Source organism: Chenopodium album, chromosome 8, assembly GCF_948465745.1.
Source record: "Chenopodium album chromosome 8, dcCheAlbu1.1, whole genome shotgun sequence".
Lineage (NCBI taxonomy): Eukaryota > Viridiplantae > Streptophyta > Magnoliopsida > Caryophyllales > Amaranthaceae > Chenopodium > Chenopodium album.
Window position 1 is genome coordinate 67,407,552 of NC_137841.1, and position 19,973 is coordinate 67,427,524.

Consider the following 19,973-nt stretch of genomic DNA (forward strand, 5'->3'; position numbering starts at 1 on the left):
TTTGGTGCGGTTTGAAAATTGCGGTGCGGTTTTTTAAAATGATCAAACCACGGTTTGCGGTTTCCAAAATAATTGAGACCAAACCGCATCGCAAACCGCACTTTAATGCGGTTTGCGATTTTTATACTATATTTTCATTAAAATTATATTAAAGAACTAAAATATATGAGCTAATTTTTTACTATTAGTTAATTAAAGGTTAATAAAAAGAGTTTAATATTTAAATTATCAACTAATTGTTTGGCATCATTTTTTGTTTTTAGTTTCCTGTTTTTTTGAAAACTAAAAACCAAAAACAGGAAACAAGAAAAAGGTGTTTCCACTTTTTTGTTGTCAGTTTTCAAAATTATCATGATTTTAATAAGTCTAAATAATTTTTGATTCATTATGTGACATATATAATATACTTTTAAAAAACAAAAAACTAAAAAACAGAAAACCACATCAATGCCAAACGAACCCTAAAATAAAAATTTTGGTTTAAAAAGAATAATTACAATTTTAATAAAATACGATTAAACCGCAAACTGCGGTAACCGCACCGCGAACACCCCTAATTATTTTTTTGTATGTTGCAATTGGATTCCTTAGTGGAGATATTATATCCAAAATCTACGACAAATATAAGGATACAAAATATATGCAGAATCTACCACAAATATTATCCTGCCTAATAAAATATCTATCAGTTTAGCTGTTTATTAGGATTGTGGATTCTATTACAGTATCGTATACATATTAGGTCGGTTTCATAATTCTATATATTGAGATAAAGTACCAAATAAATTATAAGATTAAACAAACTCATAACAAAAAAAAAAAACCAATCAAAATATGATGAGAGTGGCGAAGAAGAAGCTGAAGAAGAGTAGTAATGATAAGTTTTTATGGTGGAAAAAAATTGAGAGAGACGTGTCTCGTGTTGGAGTTACGGCGGCATTATTGGATGTTAAGGCCGAAAAGAAGAGGCAAAGGGAGTGTCTGGCCGAGCTAGAGAAGGTAAAGAAGAGGAGAGCAGAGACGGCAGGGCGAAACGAGGAGTTGTTTTTACAAAGAGAACGAGCTAAGGCCGCTGTGGCTTATCTTGACTATGACTTGAGTGTCAAGAAAGAGGACGCGTTTGTTGTTGAACAGAGTCTTGTTAGGTCCAGGATTCGCTTTCGTCGAGGGGCTGCCAAGCCTATTGACATCCTCACCTTAGTAAATCATCATGAGTTTAATGTTGATGATTATGATCAACTTTTCAAAGGCTTATCTCTTGGACAACTTGAAGAGCTTTATTATGATATTCAAGAGCTTCTTAACCATCATGTTAAGGGGGAGTTTTGGGAGGCGATATTGGTGATTTGTGAGTGGAAGATGCGTGAAGAGGCTATGAGAAAGGATGACAACTTATGTGTTGTTGGTGGTGTGCATCCGAGTGTCGAAACGGATGTGAGGGACTTCTTGCAAGGGATTTGTACTTACAAAGAGCTGCTTGCACTACAATCACAGATCGAGTCAGAGATGCGTTCTGGGAAGGCCAATGTGGTTGAGTATTGGGAGGCGGTGCTTAGACTGATTCCCCTTTACAAGGCTAAGATGTTTCTTAAGGACTACCAACACGAAAACTCGAAAGACTTCTCTCAAGAAACCATGAGTACACCAGAGTTAGAGGACTCCTTCGACGATGCAATAATAATCGATTCTGATGAAGACAGTGTTTTGTTGGATGAAGGCGACGTTGTAGTTGATTCCAATGCTCCAAGAAAGCCTAAGTACACGGTAAAGGTTCATACTGGTTACTCATGGAACATGTATAATAGGACACATTATGACCGAGATAACCCTCCTCCCAAGACTGTACTAGGGTACAAGTTCAGTATTTTCTACCCCCATCTTGTTGACAAAACTAAGGCTCCTACGTGCTCAATTCAGAGAGACGGAGATAGCACCGAAACATGTGTATTACGATTTCAAGCTGCTCCTCCTTACCAAGATATAGCGTTTCGAATTCCTAATATGGAATGGGAGTATTCGCCTAAAAAGGGCTATAGATGTACCTTTGAAAAGGGGTTACTGTGTGTTTTTTTCAACTTTAAGAGGTTTCATTATCGACGGTGATATTATATGTGTAGACATATATTGCTTTTATTAATTAAATAAAAGAATTGATACTTTGATTAATTACTATTTATTTTTACATTAATTAAATAAATATGTGCAGACACAAATTAGTACATACTTGAATTCATGCGTTATATTTATCAAATGTATCTGATGATCGTTGCTCCTAATTTAACACTAATGTTTTCCATGAGATGTGTTTTAGAGAACAAATATTAGCTCTCTGTCAATGTGTTAATCCATCTGCTAGCATTCTCTATTCAATCATGCTAACTTACTAACTTAGCTGTCAATTTTAATAATAGAAGCTGTTGAACACACTAACTTAGCTGGCCTGTTGAAGATGGTTTTAATTAGCTATCTAAATGTCAATTTTATTAGCCTATTGCCATATTTGTCTCAGATTTCGGATGCTACTTTTGCTGAAATCAACCCAACACTTAGCTTTTGTTTATGCTGGCATTATAAGTATGAAAAATAAAGTTTAGATGAAGAAACTTACAAGCATGGCAATAGGTAGGATTGGCTTATGGCATGACACAACTTGGTCCATCGTGTAAACAACATGGACCGGAGTAGACATGACATGTTACATTCCATGTTGGGTCGTGGGTTGTACTTAGATCATATCTATTAAAAAGCACGATATGATAAAATAAGTGAAATTTATTTTAGACATTGTGATGACACATGAGCTTGAATTATGCCTAAATTGATCTTTCAAAATATTCGACACGACATGACATATATCTAACGTGTTAAGATAACCAATCCTAAAACATGAATGTTCAATACGAGTTACGACTCACATACAACTTTACCCACTAAATCAGTAAACCTTGACAATATTCTTTGATATATACCCAAATAGTATTACCATCGACTCCAATCCCCAAGTGATTTAGGACCATCAAATCAACCGTATTAGTCATTGTTAATTAGGTCTTCAACTTCCATAATTTGCTGAACTAAAAAAATTTAGATATTTTCCATAGAAACCTCAAAACCACAAATTCACCCAAAAGTAACAGTTACAAATAGTGACATTAATCCTAACATATGACTACTGACTAGATCTTGTGGGTCCCACTTTCCATTTGCATTCTTCAAATCCTAATTTTCCTCTACAATCAACCTCACCTTTAATTGCTACACTAATCAACCTTTAATATCCTATCAAAAGACACGTGTCAAATACTCAGCACTAATCAAAACATAATATCTCTCAAATTACACGTGTCAAACACTCAGCATTACACCTCACCAACCTAGAGTAGACTCATGATCACAAGATCCAACCCCCTTTGCTAAAAAAAAGTAAAAAGTGGAATGGACCCACCAACCAAAACTTAGATAAAATAAAGAAAAAAGAGGTTCATGAACCTTTCCGTTTTTCCAACTTCCAATCTATTTTCTTGAAGAAGAAATTCACCCCCCTTTTTAAATTTTAATTATTTTATTTAATTATTGGGAAAGATGAAATCTTTGGAAATAAAAGAAAGCGGTGGTGGTTTGGCAGGTGGTTTTTGCAACATGAAAAACAGAAGCAAACACAACACCCTTCAACTGGAAAATAGAACACATTTTCTGATCTGTTCTTCCTTTTATGCTCTTCTTCTTGGTAATAATTCTCTTCAATCTTATAATTTTAAGCTGTATTTATTTATTTTATTTTATTTGCTTTGAATTTAATTTTTTCTTATTTAGTTGAAATTTAATTAAGTTGATTTGTTTGGTTGGTTTAGATTCATTCTTGTTGCTATTTTTTCCATTTTTCATTGAATGTCTTAGTCTGGAAATATTATTTTTGGTGGGATTTTATGTATTATTTTGTGGGTTTAATGAATCCAGTAGCCTGAATTGGGGAAAAAGATTTGATTTTTTTGTAATTTTTCGTGGGTTTATTGGGAAGGAGGGTATAATGCTTGAAAAAATTGAGTAGAGGGATGGATATTGAATAGGGTCACAATTTTTGTGCCTGTATATGTGTCAGAGATTATGATTTGGAAAAAATTATATAATGCTTGGAAAAAATCGAGTAGAGGATGGATATTGAATAGGGTCACAATTTTTGTGCCTGTATATGTGTCAGAGATTTATGATTTGGGTTGTTTGCATTGGAAAGGATATGGGGAAATCCTGCATTGACAAAAGTTTTTGGTAGTGGTTTTTCCAAGGCAATATTCATTGCTGTCAAGACGAGTATAATTGCAAGGAAAATGTTGCTGCTAAATGTTCGTCTTGGCTGCAACGAATATTGTCTTTGAAAAATTCTTGCCCAAAGTTTTGTGTATTGCAAAAGTCCTCCTCAATGCTCCTAGATTGAAGACAAATATAAGCATTTTAGCATAGTTTCTAAAGCTTAATTTTTATAGAATATTAAGCATTGAAACATGGAGAAAAGGGTATGGAAAGAAGGGATCATGTTTGATGTTAATTGGAGATAAAATCATGGTTCATGTTGTTGACACATCATTGGGATTAAGGCTTTGTTGTTTTTTTGGTGGTGGTTGTAATTACGCATTGAAACGTATTTTTCGGTTTTTGATTTGGTATATACAATGCTAGTATTGCAATTCACTTGAATTGGGTGTGTGTGTATGTGTTGTGGGGTGGGGGGGGGGGGACTCAGGTGACATTGTAGTTTCCCTTGTTTGCATAGTGTTGGACTTGACAACATACTGAGCCTTTGTATTGGGTTTGTATCCTAACAATTTAACCTCCAGAAATGTGGTGATTTTTCCTCAATAGGCATCATACACTCACACAATCTCTATTTCTACTTACTGGTCACTTCTCTTGTCACATCTCCTTAACATACCAGCAACTAAGGTGGTCTTTTTTGGGTGAGGTAATAGCAGGAAAACATTAGTGCAAGATTTTGAACCTTGTTCTCTCCTTCATGTTATCTAGAGTAATCTACAGTTGAAACAACCTTCACGAGTTGTGGATTTACAATGTGTAAACAGACGACTCCTTTTGCACAGAAAGCAGACATCAGCAGGATTATTCTTTTAGTCTCTTCTCAGCAGTCTATTATGGTATATTTGGTATATTGGCTTTATCCAAGACCCTAGCGATACTGAGGTTTCAACCTATGTATTACTCTTTGGTCCGAGTTTTACACGTTAGTTATAATTGGTTGAATGCTGAGATCTTGCAAGGCTAAAGATATTCCAAATGGAAGAACTACTTTATAAAGTTTTTGGTTTTGACAAATATTCAAGAAAAAATTACTTCCCATTTTTTTTAACTGGTGTTTTTAAATGTCTGTCTGCAATTGTACTGTAAATAAAACGCTCATTAATTTCTTCTTTCAGGTTTCTGAGTTGGAATGTGCGTGTGGGAATGCTGATTAACATTGGGAGCAATGGAATATGTTTGAAATCAATATTTGATATGTTACACATCTTCTCAAACCATCTAAGATAGCCTTATGATACATGCAACACTTTCTGGAATGGGTTTAGAAGCAGGTAGCACTGATGAAACTGTAAGCGTGCTAGATGAACTATGGCCTCTTGATGATATTGATCCAGTTAAGTCGAAGTTCCCGTGTTGTTTAGTTTGGACTCCACTTCCAGTTGTCTCATGGTTGGCACCTTTTATTGGACATGTTGGCATATGTCGAGAGGATGGCTCTATTCTTGACTTTTCTGGGTCTAATCTGGTAACTGTAAACGATTTTGCATTTGGTGCAGTGGCAAGATATTACCAACTTGACAGAAGACAGGTATTGCCCTGCTAACTTTGAATACTTCCACCAGCATTATTTGAGGCTGTTAATTCCTGTGCTATAATTAGGATTATTGAGAATTTATAATTATATCTTAATTAAAAGTCTAAAACTGTACTAAAATCCTTACAACTGAGAGGATTATTGCTTGTTTTCCACCACTTGTTTATTATTATGTACAACTTACATGTATAATGTCTTGTTTTTAGGCAAAAACGTTATCTCAAACAATATTATCTGTTTAAATTATACTGCAAGTTGTGTTTCTTCAAAATGGTATATGCTTATCTTTTTACTTGCAGACATGCAGTGATATGACATTAAATAAATAATTAACAGACTGTTGGTAAAATCTTTCAAGGTCAATGTTAAGGTTGCTTTATGAAGCTAGAACCTTCTTTTAACCATATACTACGTATATAGTTTATCTGATGTAATCTTTAAGATCTAATTGTGTTTTTTTTTTTTCTCTCTTGGAACTAGTTTGAAAATTTGATGAAATTTGGTTGATATATACATAATGGAATATTATTGTGCATTCAATTGGTGCATCTGTTTTGTTATTTTGGTTGGAATTAGACACTCTGTGTGGAAGAAATAAATTGGAAGATGATCATATATTCATTTAACCCTATTTGTGTTGTTTATTGTAGTGCTGCTTTCCTCAGAATCTATCAAAGCACAAATGCGAGCAGCGCTACAAACATCACGAGCTTGGCACTGCTATATCTTGGGATGACGCTCTAGAAACAAGTTTGCGTCACTATGAGAACAAATCATACAATCTCTTTACGTGCAATTGCCACTCGTTTGTGGCCAACTGTCTGAATCGCCTTTGCTATGGTGGATCAATGAGCTGGAACATGATTAATGTTGCTGCAGTGGTCCTATGCAAGGGAAGATGGGTGGATGGCATGTCAGTCTTAAGATCCTTTTTGCCTTTTCTTGCGGTTCTGTGCCTCGGCATTTACATGGTTGGCTGGCCCTTCTTGATTGCACTGCTATCTTTTTCTCTTATGCTTCTTGCTTGGTTTGTCGTAGGAACCTATGTTGTCAACAACATACTAGAATGCTAGGTGATTCGAGATTTGGTAATAATAATTCAAGCTTTTGTAAGTTGTAAATGGCAGCATGGTACAGGTGAACATTTGTAGAGGTTGCAACTGTAGACTTATGCAAGGCTGGGATATTTACAGGGAAATGAAGGGAACTTTTTTTTATATATAATTTCGGCGTTGCACAGATATTGATTCCATCTGGCTCTTTATGTTCTGCATTGATTTTTCCTCATGACAAGCTCAGAACACAATTTTATTCCAGCCATCTCTGAAACATAATTCAGAACAAGCATTCGAATGTTTTAGAACAGGTCCTGTTATAAAAAAATTGATATTGGCTAATAACACAGGATGCAAGGCCAGAACAATTTTGGAGCCAAAGAAAGGAGAAACTTCCATTGTTCTTGGCCATTTCATATATGAAAGGATGAAAGAAAGACAAATTTGTTCAGGAACTTGAAGAGCATGGACTGATGTATATTCGGGTGTTGGGTGAAGGAGATAATCATGCGTTTTTATTGGTCGTTGTTGGAATCTACATTCTTGGCATATGATAAGAACATTGTCTGAGAAAAGGTTTATAAGCTATTTGATCTTGTAGATGGTTATACTTATACACTGATCGTTGTGATTGTGCATAGTCCATATTTAACTCCAAACTTATGTTCCTCTTGCTTGCTTTTTGGATGAGCAAATGTCAAGAAATTAAGATTGAGCAAATCTAACATAAGTATAATCTATTTGGTTTAGTGCAGGTTTCTGTTGTGGGAACTATGTTACTTGGACTGTAGGTGTTACCTTATGTGACACAAAGGCGTCATATTTAACATGAGTTACCATGATGTCGAGTCTACAGTCTTGCGAGAAGACGTTCTTAATTTTTCTGTATCTTACTTAAAATAAAAAAAGAAAAAAAAAACCAAGAGGTCGAGTCTGAATGATGTTGGTTAGATCAGAAGGAGCTAGCCAGATAAAATTCTAATGCCCAATGAAGACGCAGAAATTTTGTTCCAACAATCAGACTGTTATGGTTGATGATTATGTAGAAGAGTATGGAATCTGGCAGAGGCAGGAAAAATTGTATTAGCATATAAACGTAATCCTCTAAGAAACTCTAGTGAATACTGGTTATTCAGTCATGTCACTCGTAAGCATAATATGTACAATAAATTATCTATCTTACTGATGCTTAAACATATACAGTACTCATAATATAAGTCTTTTTCCTGACATTGGTGCACATATTAAGCCAAGACTACACGTTTTATTTAGACTTATACAACACAATAGCAAATCTGCAGATTATGGTAGACTCACCTTCAATTTTTGACATTCATTCCTTGGATTTATTAATTCAACATTAAAGGACATGAAAATATGATTAAAAGAACATCCATGTATAGAAAAGGTACATAAATCGAGATCACATAGATCTTTATGTTTAACAACTAACGACAATTTTATTAGTTTCGCAAAATCCCCTGATACATGATTAATAATGAAATCAAGGACTTTCAACAATACAACTCATATCATATTACAATTAACAATCGACTTAGTTTAACTTGATACATCTAAGAGCTTCTAAGCACATCATAGTGTATCATAATCAGTTTTAACAGCCTTGGAATTATCCAAAGCCCTCTTCTTAGAAACCTCCCAATTACAACGACATCTTGATGCATTCGGCAACTGATTCCGGCAAAGAGGACAAGTATCATGACCACAATCCTTCACCCATCGATCAATACAAGCCTTGTGGAACATATGACGACATGACACTAATCTCACTACTCGTTTATTAGCACAATAATCCGACTCCTCTTCTTGTTGCGCCACTTCTTGATCATCATAATTCGATCTCTTCCTCTTCTTTGCGTTAATTTTAACCCCATCGAGACAAATAGCACACGTAAAACCCTCACCCTCCGTAGGCAAACCCCCTTCCTTAACCACCTCCATTGCGCGCCGTGGTTGAGGTTGTTGCTCCCGGTAATCAACCCAAGTAATCAACCGCTCTTTGTTACGTGACATACAATGTCTCTCAATATTGTTCACAATTTCATAGACGACACCAGTCTCGTACACTTTCGAGTTAGCAAGCCTAAGTCGAAGACTCGAAACCTTCTCGAACATGTCTTGTAGCACTTGATTAGGGTTAGGGTGAAACACGACCGATGTAAGATAATTCGATAAAAAACTTTTGCACGATTCACAATCTACGGGATTATAATTCCCAAGTAACTCCATTTTAGTTTTGACATACGAAGACGACGTTGTTTCGTCTAGTTGTTCGTCACACTTAACCCAACGCTCATACTCATCGTATCGTACGAAAATCTCCATATCTGTACAATTTTTCGGCTTTCGTGTTGTTGGTTGACGATGCTCACAATCGATCACAACGTTGTTAACTCGTACCTTCCCCATTGATAGCACAATCAAGTATCTTCACGTACTCTAAAATTCTTCGTATTTTCACTCTAAAAGAACTTGCCTTTAATTTTGTAATTTTTGTTAACAACAAATTTAGAAAAAAAATCAATGAACCTAACTACATTACATTATATATAGAAATGATAGTTCATGATTCCTTAGCTTGAGGATTAAGCTACACGGTAATTAAGTCGGTAATTGCAATTTTTGTAGATTTTTTTTTATTTTTGAATTTCATAGATGAAAACTTTCCTAAAACTATAAAACCGTTAAGAAATAGTGGGGTATTTGGGGGGGTTTTTGGGAAGTATATCAAATTTGTTTGGATTTTTGAGTTTCGGCCCAATTTAATTAAGTTGAAGATTTCCCTAAAAATTATTTAATTGTCAATTAATTTTCTATTTGTGTTGGTTTAAAAGTTTATTCTCACAATATTGTCCTAAGATTGGTAAAACCTGTGTTTTTTTTAGGTTCAACAAAGAACCGTACTTATAAAATCGCTAACATCGTTAGCCGTTCTTGTATTAGAAACCTCTTTTAAAACTTAATATAAAAATCGCTAACATTAGTTGCGGTTTTATATGTATAGAACCACTATTACCATTTGCGGTTCTTTACTGAACCTAAATTTTTATTTTTTATTTTTAAAAAAAAAAGCTTCAATCAATCCTACGTGGACCATATTGTGAGAATAAGTTTTTGAACCGACAGAAATAGGGAATTAATTTACAATTAAAGAATTTTTAGAGAAATCGTTCCATATATAGCGGGGGAAATTAAATTAGAAATAACTGAGATGAAAGCAAAACGTTGCGACCGAAATGAGCAACCTCTCTTTGCTTTGACATTTATTCTCTTGTCTGTTTGATTTCAAGCAGCATGTTGCAAATACAAGAACAAAATTTGAGTTTTTCATATTATCAGGTTATGATTGCAGTGCATTCCAAAAATAAAAATACAAATGAAACTCCTATAGCTATCACAACAGATCCGTTTAAAGTACTTGATGCATCAGTTATCTGTCTCGCTGTCATGTCAGAATTAGCTTCAGCTTTTCAGAAATGTCAATCTGAAGCTGGTCAGTGATGAACTGATGATATTAGTATAAGATTGGCATTTGGGCGTGGCTCAATTTACTGCATTCTTGATCAATACAGCTCCAGAATCCCATGTCATAATGCAGCTAAACTCCAGCTCACACTCTAAGCTCCATACTTGGGTGCCTTCCATAGTTTAAAGGCTATCTCATACAAAAATCTATCAGCTGCTATTGCAAGGTTTCCGCAATTCTGAAATGATAGCAAAAATTAAGTTATGGTTCTGTCTTTTCATTTCATCGTATTTTTTGTTAGATATCAGAAAGGGAAGAATTGAATTCTGCACAGTTGCAACTTTTGCATGGACCGTTTGAAAATTTAGTTATAGAGACAAACCTTTCTGAACTCAGTGAAAGAAAACTCTGGGTATCTAAGAAATCAAAGCAAAAATGTAGAAATTGAAATGAGAATGATAATCAAGGAAGGTAAACCTGGAGTAGGAGAGGAATCATCAAGGGCTAAGAAGCCACAGCAAGCTTTGGATGCAAGAGCATGAATGTAAGAGTGAGAAGCGGTGATGTGAGGTGCTAAGCCATAACCATAGAGCACCAAAGCTTTACTTGGTTTGTCCGCCATTAATACCTGTTCAATAACGCATACACGTACACATACACATACACATACACATACAAGTACACAGGGAAAAAGGAAAAGGGGGGAAATTTGATAGCGTTAGATTTATGCTGGGAATATTTGACTTCGTATACAGTAATGTGCTCCCTGTGTCTCTAATCTCTATTCTTTATTTCTTTTGCCCAGTGTCAATATATCTTGTTGGATACATCTATTCGTGATAATAAAAGATGGGCAGCCGTGTTGTGCCGTCGGGGGCCGGGGTGGGGCTCGTGTCGTGCCGGCATGACGGCGTATCATACCAAGTTTTGTCACACCCCAGCCCACGATCCACGTGCCTAGCGAGCTGTGTCGGGTTACAGGCCACCACGATTTTTTAATTTTTTTTTTAATAAAAATAATGTGCCGGCGTGCTGACAATCATGCCCGTGCCGTGTTGTGCCAATTTTCAACATTTGTGTTCACGGCACGGCACACAATGGGCCGCCGTGCCGGGCTGGAGTCATACCGAGCCTGTACTGCCCGCCGGCACGGGCCCGTGCCCATCTTTAATAAATATCATTTTTTTATAAATTAAAGATATTTACGTTTTATGACATATTTCAAAAACTGTGAAAAGTCAAATGGGATAAAAAATAAAACTAAAAAAAGCCATAGGGACAAAGAGAATAACCATCTTGATAAGCCATGAGTGGTTGCAAAAAGTAATGTAGAATTGATAATATTGGCAGTTGGTTAAAATATCTTAGAAGCGAGTACGTATAAAAACCATCTTACACAAGATTATTCATAGGCGAGGGCTTAGTGTTAATGGGAGTGTTTAATTAGAGAGGTTTGGGTACCCAAAAAAGGTTTATGAGTAGCCTAAAGACTCTAAACTAAGTGTAACTGTGTAAGAATATATAATTAAGTTATGTTTGGAGGATTTTCAAGTCTTTGAAAGAAGGATTTGTAGATGTAGGTGTGAAATAATCACTCTACATCGAGGTGACGAGGTAGATCAAATTTTCTACCCTAACATTAACATAATCAATATCCTTATTTCTCTTTTCACACAAGGTAGTCTTCAGCTAATAATTATTCACTACACTTTTAGACAAAGAACTAATACAATTAACTTGTCAAATAATCTAATACAACTAGCTAATACGACCAACTAACAAGCTAATTGCTAATTGCCAAACAAGGCCAAAGTATTATGACATTTTGAATAAAATAATACAGACATTTTGGCGCATCCAGCAATGTAATACTCTACACTGAAGTACAGAGAGGATAGCTGTATCTTTTGTTTCCTCTAAATGAAGAATGTTACATTGTTCTTAAAAGCTCAAGAAAACTATTGACATTGGCCTTGACAGTTTTGAGGGTAGATTCCCGTTCTGCCTTCGTCTGTTGAGCAGTAACCATAATATTAGCCTGCTTTTGAAGAGATGGAATAGTAACTGACCAACTCAACGAAAAATCAGCAAATTTATGTTGTTCTAGGGCTAGCTCTTGTTGTTTACTGGCTCTTAGTTGCTTCAGGTTCAGAAGTTTTGACTCCAGCTCTTCAATCTCCTTATCATATTCGTTACACTCTGCTTGAATTTGGTCTATTCGCTCTTGACTATTCTGAATACGATCTCGAAGCTCTTTGGCAGCACTGCTCAAGGTACGAAGGGTGTCGGTATTGCAGGTCTGTCTAGCTCCATCTCTATAAATATCTTGCAGCTGATCTTGAAGCGATAAGAAAATGTTCCGAAAATGAGCCAAATTAGGCTGAAACTGTGGAGGGGACACAACAGCAAGTTTATTTATCTGATTTGCGAGGTCAGCATATGCTGTGAGGTTCTCCATGTTGCTTTGCAATACATTCAGAATCTTCTCTGCATTTTCTTTCTCAACATCAAATGCTGATGGAATAGGAGCAGGGCGAAGGGTATCCTCAATGAGACATACAAGTGAATTAACCTCAGCAAGTGCCTTTTCAGGGGTGTAAGAGAGCCCTAAGAAAAGAGAGCATTGTCAGAGTTGAGGACAACTAAATGCTACCCCAGGTCTGAATTATGAATATAAACCATCAACCATCAGGAAGTAGGGGTACAATTCTCAAAACCCAGTAAAAAATATATAAATGAAAACACCTAAAACGCTACTTCCATTAAACAGTATACTCTTCTTATATGAACCATTCTCGACATATGGGTTACATGTGGCATTTGGTTCAAAATTAAAAGCATGAAAAAAGTGATTCATCATTCATGTAGAAATTGACACAATGATATAATATTGGAGGCAGACTATGTTTACTAATTCAGGGAGTTTGTTCCCAATTTTCTTAATAAGAGTTGGTTTGAAAACTTGACCCCTGCTGGAGTTTGGAATTCAGTAAATTTTCCTAGAAGAAAATTCTGAGAATAGATTACTTTAAAACTTCAAAAAGATACCTTGTGGGCTAAAAGGTTGCTCCATCTCCAAGAATGCGGAAGAACCATCAACAACAATAGCTAGAGAATTGTCTGAAGTGGTGGCACCTCTCGTCCCAGAGCCTTCCGCAGGCTCCACTTCTATTGATGGGCGATCTTCAGCTTGAGGAGAGATACTATTAAGGTTGGCTTCCTGGGATTCCAAAGCCATCTTATCTAAAATAGGCAAGTGTGAAGACAATGAGAGAAGGGCATAGAAACATAATCCCAATTGACATTTAAAAAAATAATAAATAAATAGATAAATAACAAATTTGTTCTTATTTTTAGAATGAAGAATAAATTTACTAAACTAATGCTAAAAATGAATTCCCTGGTAAGTTCTTTTACCATTACAGAAGATAACTACTGCATCCTTTTGGAAATTTCGCAACTTTGACTAGTAAGTCTAGACACAGGAAGTATAATAAAAGAACAAAGAAGGGATAACAGATGGTACTTAGGTCCATTGAAAGAACAGATGATGTCTCCTTGAGATTAGCAGAACCCAAACCACGAACCATCTCATGAGGTGGCTCAAGTGAGTCCTCAGGCTCAGAACTTGCAGTTTCAAATCCTATTTCTTCAGCAATTATTTTTGTTAAGCATTCTGGAATACCTTGGGTAGCATGGGAAGTATCCTGCTCTATAGCAGAGGTGGTTGCTTCCTCTTTCACTTCCTTCTCAAGAACCTTGAGAACTTTCAAGGAAACGTTATAAATATCAGGGCCAACGGTTTGTGAGATATTATTCGGCTTCACGTTAATTTCTTTTGGTTTATTTGAACAGGCCAGCACAATACTTGAACTCCTTGAAACTACTGGTTGATAATTGTCTGCACCAAAGAAAAAATTGTGAAAATTAAGTTTGAAATTACAAATTCAAAGAAAACTTGAGATGAAGCTAAGGCATACATTTTCTTTTTTTTCTTATAGTCCTGAGGGAACGCTGGAAAGATGGAGTAGATTCAGTAGAATGCCTCCTCCTAAAAATCCTGAGGGGAGTATTATCATCACATTCTTTAGACTCTTCCACAACAGCCTTCTTTGAATGCCGGGAAGTGGAAGCGGCCATGATCCTTTCACTCTTTCTTTTCAGTTCCCTCTTAGCAGTAGATGTTCGAGCATTTTTTTCTATCTAAAAGAAAGTACATAGATATCAGAATTAATATCCAATTATTCATAATAAAGGAAAAGGACATACAGAGGAGGTAGAAGAGATCCTACAGTACCTGGCTCGATGATTTTGTCTGAGGAGGATCAACAGGGAATCGAGCTCGACTTTGTTTATCTAATATTATTAAAAACTCATGAATTAAAGAGAAATAGAAAAATAGACATTTGAGTATTTGACAGCAATAAGGGTAAGATGGGTAAGAGTGAATTACTTCGCCTTGGATTCATAGCTTGGCCAGTTGATGGCGAAGAAACCATTAGTGGGCCTTGGATGTTCCGAATAAGAGTGGCAAAAGCCTCAAGCCATGAAGGCTGACACCTCTTGAGAAAATCAATCCACCAGAGCTCATAACCTGGGTCTATCTCAGCCCGTCTAAACCAAGGGATGATATGAAGAGTCTTTACCTCATAGGTAGGGAAAGACTTCAGCCATTTCTCAGTGAAGGCAAACTTGTTGTCCGCTGGTTTCAAGGCCATGTCCAAGAGATTGGGTCTGGTTCCCCAAGGACGATTTAAGGTCTTATAGTAGGGGATGCCCAGACCTTGAGTCATTCCAAATTGACGAGCCACAAGATTGGGATTATAGACTTCAATGCCAATAACTTGTGGTTCGAGGCAGATGAGGTCTCGAGGTAACAAAATTGATGACCAATGCGATTCATCCTCTTCACGGATCATCATGCAAGATATCTCTAAAAGCCAAATTGGGGTTGCTGCCTTCATGCATTGCCCTAATGTATCCTCCCTAGATTTTACCTCTAATGAAATATCCATTTCGTCCTCACCAGAAAAAGGATGCCAATCAGATTGATTTGCCTGCCTGGGGAACAAAAGTCCCCGTAAGACTTCTTCAAATGCTAGATGTACCACTGGAGAATTGGTATGAATAGCCAACTCCCCATAGCAGCAACATTCTTGGACAGGAAGAACTGCAGGCTTGTCAAAGTCTGCTTTCAGTTCTTCGTCATCTTTATGTTCAACAAGACGAGGGAAGTAAAAAAGTCCCCACATAGATATGACCCATATAGGGCCACCAGCAGTAGAAAGCTTCTCATGGGTTCGAAGTCGATAAAGACATCGATACACTTGTCCCAGGAACAAAGGGGCAAGACACAAGGATTTAATTCCCTTTTGATCGTGTCCTGAAGCCTCAATATTTGCCGCAAGCTTCAAGAAAGTTTTATTGATATTGCAAGAAGGAAACATCATCAATTTACATAAAGCAAGGTTGATAAACAATACCTCTTCTTTCCTAGAGATATCAGCTTCAAGATTTTTATTCTTATCAGGGTTATAAAAATCCACAATGGAGCTATATGACATGTTTGTTTTGTTCTTCCATGGCGTAATCTTCTCCATGTCAAGAGCTCCATCTATTAGAACTTGAGTGGGGAGGTCTATACCAGCAGGAGACAACCCAGTAAGAAAAGCTATGTCCTCAAGTGTAATAGTTTTAAAACCTTGACCAGTGACAAACACATTGAGGCAAGGGTTCCAGCAACATAGTAATCCCAGAGTCAAAGCACCATAAAATGGCAAAGCAGGATATGTAGAGAGCCTTAAAAACTCATAAATACGCATCTTCCTCCACTTATTGTGCTTGCTAGAAAGTCGATTGAACCATTGTCGAGTGTCAATGGTAGAAGTCCAACCATTGACTGGCTTGCCTGAGCTTTTCACCCAATCACACTTTAGCTTCTCTGGCTCATTCAAAAAGGGAGGCTTGGTAAATTCAGTCGGAAAACAGTCCTTAAGTGATTTGAGCACTTTATCAACCTTTTCAGGTTTGAAACAAGGGCCGAGCCTTACATAATTCCCATCATGACCCTTGAATTTTCCATGTTTAAGCTTCTTTGTCCTGATGGTCTGCTGCAAAGAATCCTCGACAGATTGCTTGCAATCATGAAGAACCATACAAAGCTTGGCAGCCTCAGAGTCCCCGTGTTCAACAGGCTTTGGACTCCACATTTTATTAGTCTTCTCAGTATCCGACATTACTTATTTTCCAGAAAGATTACGGTGAACGGCCCAGCTTAGAATGTTAGCACAGCAACAGCATGTCCACACTGCAGCAAAAGATAGCCATGGTCAACAAAATGTTTTCAGAATGAGAAACTCACCACATAAAGAGTAGCATTCGCCAGCATTAAAAACAAAAAAGATACCAGAACTCACACACAATATGCTTAAGGAACAGCACACGAAACAGCATCATTATCTCAATTCAGTAACCATCCTCAGGTTTGCTTTTGCTTTAGTTGTACAAGAAAGAGAGGTGCATAATCTATTCATATGACACATTGAGACAAAATTATTATGACAATTCTCCTCATAAATCTCAATGCATCCTAACTGAATTTTAAAGCGTATGGAAGTCAATTGATTGACAAATAGGCAGCAACAATTCCCTCCGGCTTCTCACAGGAAATCAAAATAGAGTAAACATGATATACTTTTATGCTATGTTTGGATAAAAAATTAGAAGGGAAATTGAAGGGAGGGAAATAGGAGGAAGGGGAAGGAAGGAAAAGTGGAGGAAATGATGAGCTCCATTTTCCCTCCAAATCTCTCCAATTTTGAAGGGATGGTCTTTATTAAAGGAGGAGGGAAAATGGATCCCTCCCTCCCCCTCCCCTTCCCTCCCCCAACATATTATCCAAACAAGGAACTTTGTCTCCCTCCCTTTCCCTTCCCTTCCTTTCCTTCCATTTTTTGTTATCCAAACATAGCCTTAAAGTGAAACCAATATGCATATTTTAAACAAATACAATCCAGCAAGTGAATCATCTTCAAGAGAAAAGAAACCATCATTGTCGGACATTAATTGGGAAAGCTTCTTGTTTATAAAAATCAAAACTTTTATCCACATGATACATAATTTTTAAATAAATCATGTTCCATGGGCTCAAAGCAACTAATGTACATCATTTATTGAGCATAATCACGCCCAGTAAAGAGAAAAAAGCCTTCCTTCTCATAAAGCAATCCTCACACTATGTTTTGAAACCCTTTTGATATAAAAACTAGTTGATGCACCAGATTATTAAATGTAATAAGAGATTAAAGATTTTTAAAATAAACAAAATTGTTGGATATAGTTGATCTACATATTCGGAGGACTTGCATGAAAGCTATGTTACTCAGATTCCAGTACGCATGGTGTTCGACTCGGCTATTTTCCAAATTTTGAACTAAAATGAATTGTCTAAGTGCCCTACCTACATTTGAGTGTCGAGGGTCCGACCCGGGTACTTAAGGTGAAATGAAGAGTCCGAGTAATTGAAAGGACTCGGTTTTCGAAATGAAGAGTCCAATAATAAAAATCATCTAACTAATTCATGTAAAGAGCACTAATGCAATAGTCAAGAATGAGGTTCATATATGACACATTGACATCTATCCAGAAATGGAAAAAACAATCAATTTCAATAATATCTATCTTGGTTTCAATTTCAATTCACATCAATTTCAACTCAAACTACGAACTACCTCAATGTCACACGTTAAAAACCATCTAATTATCTAAAATTTAAAATCACCATACATAATTAAACAAAAAAATGAAACAAATGCAGCCTTGTAATGGGAAAATTGGACATACAAATATACAATAAGAAATTCAGAATACTGAATTCAGTATGGCCTTGTGCCACTGTCGCCGTAGCCTTCAGATACCTCCTTTGCTCGTAGGTTCCGCCTCAACCATCGCCGTGTTGGTGCTGCCAACTAGGGTTCAGGGAGACTGGAGCAAAGACACACTGATCTGAGTGTGTTAATTAACTTAAATTAAATTAAATTGGAACGGGCATAAAAGGAAAAAATGACGATCCATATATTTGGGACAAAGGGAGTAAATAATCTAGATATCATCCAACAAAATAACAACAATTATGATGTTTGTCGTATTTGGCTAGAAGAGTACCCTCTTGAAATTCGAGGCAATTTGTAATGATTCCGCTAACTTGATTACTTAATAAATTTGAGCCTTTGGGTGTTGTAAAAAAAAAAAAAAAAAAACAACAACAAGGAAATCACAACTTCTCAAAAAACAAAATTAAGCATGCAAAAAAGAACCCAAATCAAAATGCATAAATTATTCTAAATAGAATTACAACAAAAACATATATTCTGTAAACATTCACACAGAATTCAGGGTTACCTAAACCTTAACTAAAACCTTCAGTTACAAATTACAGTGACAAAATTAACGGAAATTGAAAAATCCCATACAAAAATGAACAGAAATTAACAAAGTAAATGGTTTGCAAAATTGAAAATAAAAAATAAAATTGAGTGATTTAGAGCAAAAAGGTGGTACCTTTAGCTAGAGGAGGGCAGATACTAAGTGAAGAGGGGCAAGAGACAACTCCAGAACAGCGGCGTTGTTGAACTTGATAGAACCAACGAGCCAATTTCTGTGGGGTTTAGGCAAGGAGATGCAGCATTTCACCCCTCTCTCTTTGGGAGAAAATTGATTTTATTACCCGTCTCGTTCTTTTGAATTGAAATAATCTAAATCGATATGTCGTAATTGGACACAAAAATAATACTTTCGTATTTGGTAATGTAAATAATAGAGTTGTATTAAATAAAATTTGACCGGTCTAAATGAAACTTAATTACTAAATAGAAACGTTGAGGAGCAAGTCTAAAATAAACGAGTCAAATTCGCTCTCTTGAAATGACACGTGTTACTCAAAAGAGTTGGGTCTCATCTGTTTTATTGAAATAAAACTTGTATGGTTTAATAATAGTTAGGTCTTATTTGCTATGTTGAAATGTCGTGTGTTGTTCTGGTCTTACTCAAAAGAGGCACGTCTCACTTAGGGGTGTTAGTCGAGTTGAGCAGCTCACGAGCAACTCAATCTGGACTTGGTTAAAGCTTGGTCAAAACTCGACTTGAGTTGGCTCAATTCGAATTCGACTCGACTCTAGAAGTTAACGAGCATGTTCTTTCACTTGCATAATTTTGTGCATATGGCTATAGCCTATGGCATTCTTAAACATATTTGAGGCTCGGAGCAAAAGGTTAAACAAAGAACCCCTAAAATACCTGTTTAATTATTTTTTAAATTTTATTTCAAAGATGTAGGATCCAAGTGGTTGTTTTCCCCTTAATAGCCAACTTTGGCTGTGAGAGATAAATTGGGATAGAGATAGAGTGTACCATTATAGGAAGTTAAGTATGTAAAACACTAAAAGGGGTCAAGGATAGTAATAAGTATACTAAAAATAGAAGTTTTAGTCATATTATCTTATTTGAATATATATGGTTTTCCGACTAAAATTATTGATAAGTTTTATTTTACATGAATTGGATAAAATTAGTTGAGGACACTTTTATG

The 19,973-nt window shown here is 36.1% G+C and overlaps 3 protein-coding genes across 8 annotated transcripts; 2 read left to right on the forward strand and 1 right to left on the reverse strand.

Moving 5' to 3' along the window:
* The first annotated feature begins 837 nt into the window (after window positions 1-837).
* On the forward strand, window positions 838-4,373 carry LOC145555383 (splicing factor Cactin-like). Its single transcript, XM_081617130.1, has 2 exons — window positions 838-2,060; window positions 4,232-4,373. The coding sequence occupies exons 1-2, from the start codon at window positions 838-840 to the stop codon at window positions 4,371-4,373; spliced, it is 1,365 nt and encodes a 454-aa protein (XP_081473256.1).
* LOC145642067 (protein REVERSION-TO-ETHYLENE SENSITIVITY1-like) lies at window positions 3,571-7,062 on the forward strand. The gene is made up of 3 exons (XM_081693146.1): window positions 3,571-3,727; window positions 5,427-5,839; window positions 6,496-7,062. The coding sequence occupies exons 2-3, from the start codon at window positions 5,543-5,545 to the stop codon at window positions 6,916-6,918; spliced, it is 720 nt and encodes a 239-aa protein (XP_081549272.1). The 5' UTR covers window positions 3,571-3,727; window positions 5,427-5,542; the 3' UTR covers window positions 6,919-7,062.
* A 5,009-nt stretch (window positions 7,063-12,071) lies between these two features.
* Window positions 12,072-19,132, reverse strand: LOC145642068 (uncharacterized). 6 transcript variants are annotated; one of them, XM_081693150.1, is made up of 9 exons: window positions 18,947-19,131; window positions 18,230-18,386; window positions 16,804-16,912; window positions 14,841-16,694; window positions 14,685-14,743; window positions 14,368-14,590; window positions 13,914-14,288; window positions 13,436-13,630; window positions 12,072-12,994 (listed from the first exon to the last, which is right to left on the reverse strand). In XM_081693150.1, exons 4-9 carry the CDS (start codon window positions 16,621-16,623, stop codon window positions 12,318-12,320), a joined length of 3,312 nt encoding a protein of 1,103 aa, XP_081549276.1. In that variant the 5' UTR covers window positions 16,624-16,694; window positions 16,804-16,912; window positions 18,230-18,386; window positions 18,947-19,131; the 3' UTR covers window positions 12,072-12,317. The 6 variants fall into 6 exon arrangements, with proteins under 6 accessions (XP_081549276.1, XP_081549277.1, XP_081549274.1 ...); XM_081693151.1 differs by lacking the exon at window positions 16,804-16,912 and having other exon boundaries at window positions 18,230-18,370; XM_081693148.1 differs by lacking the exon at window positions 16,804-16,912.
* Window positions 19,133-19,973: the final 841 nt, after the last annotated feature.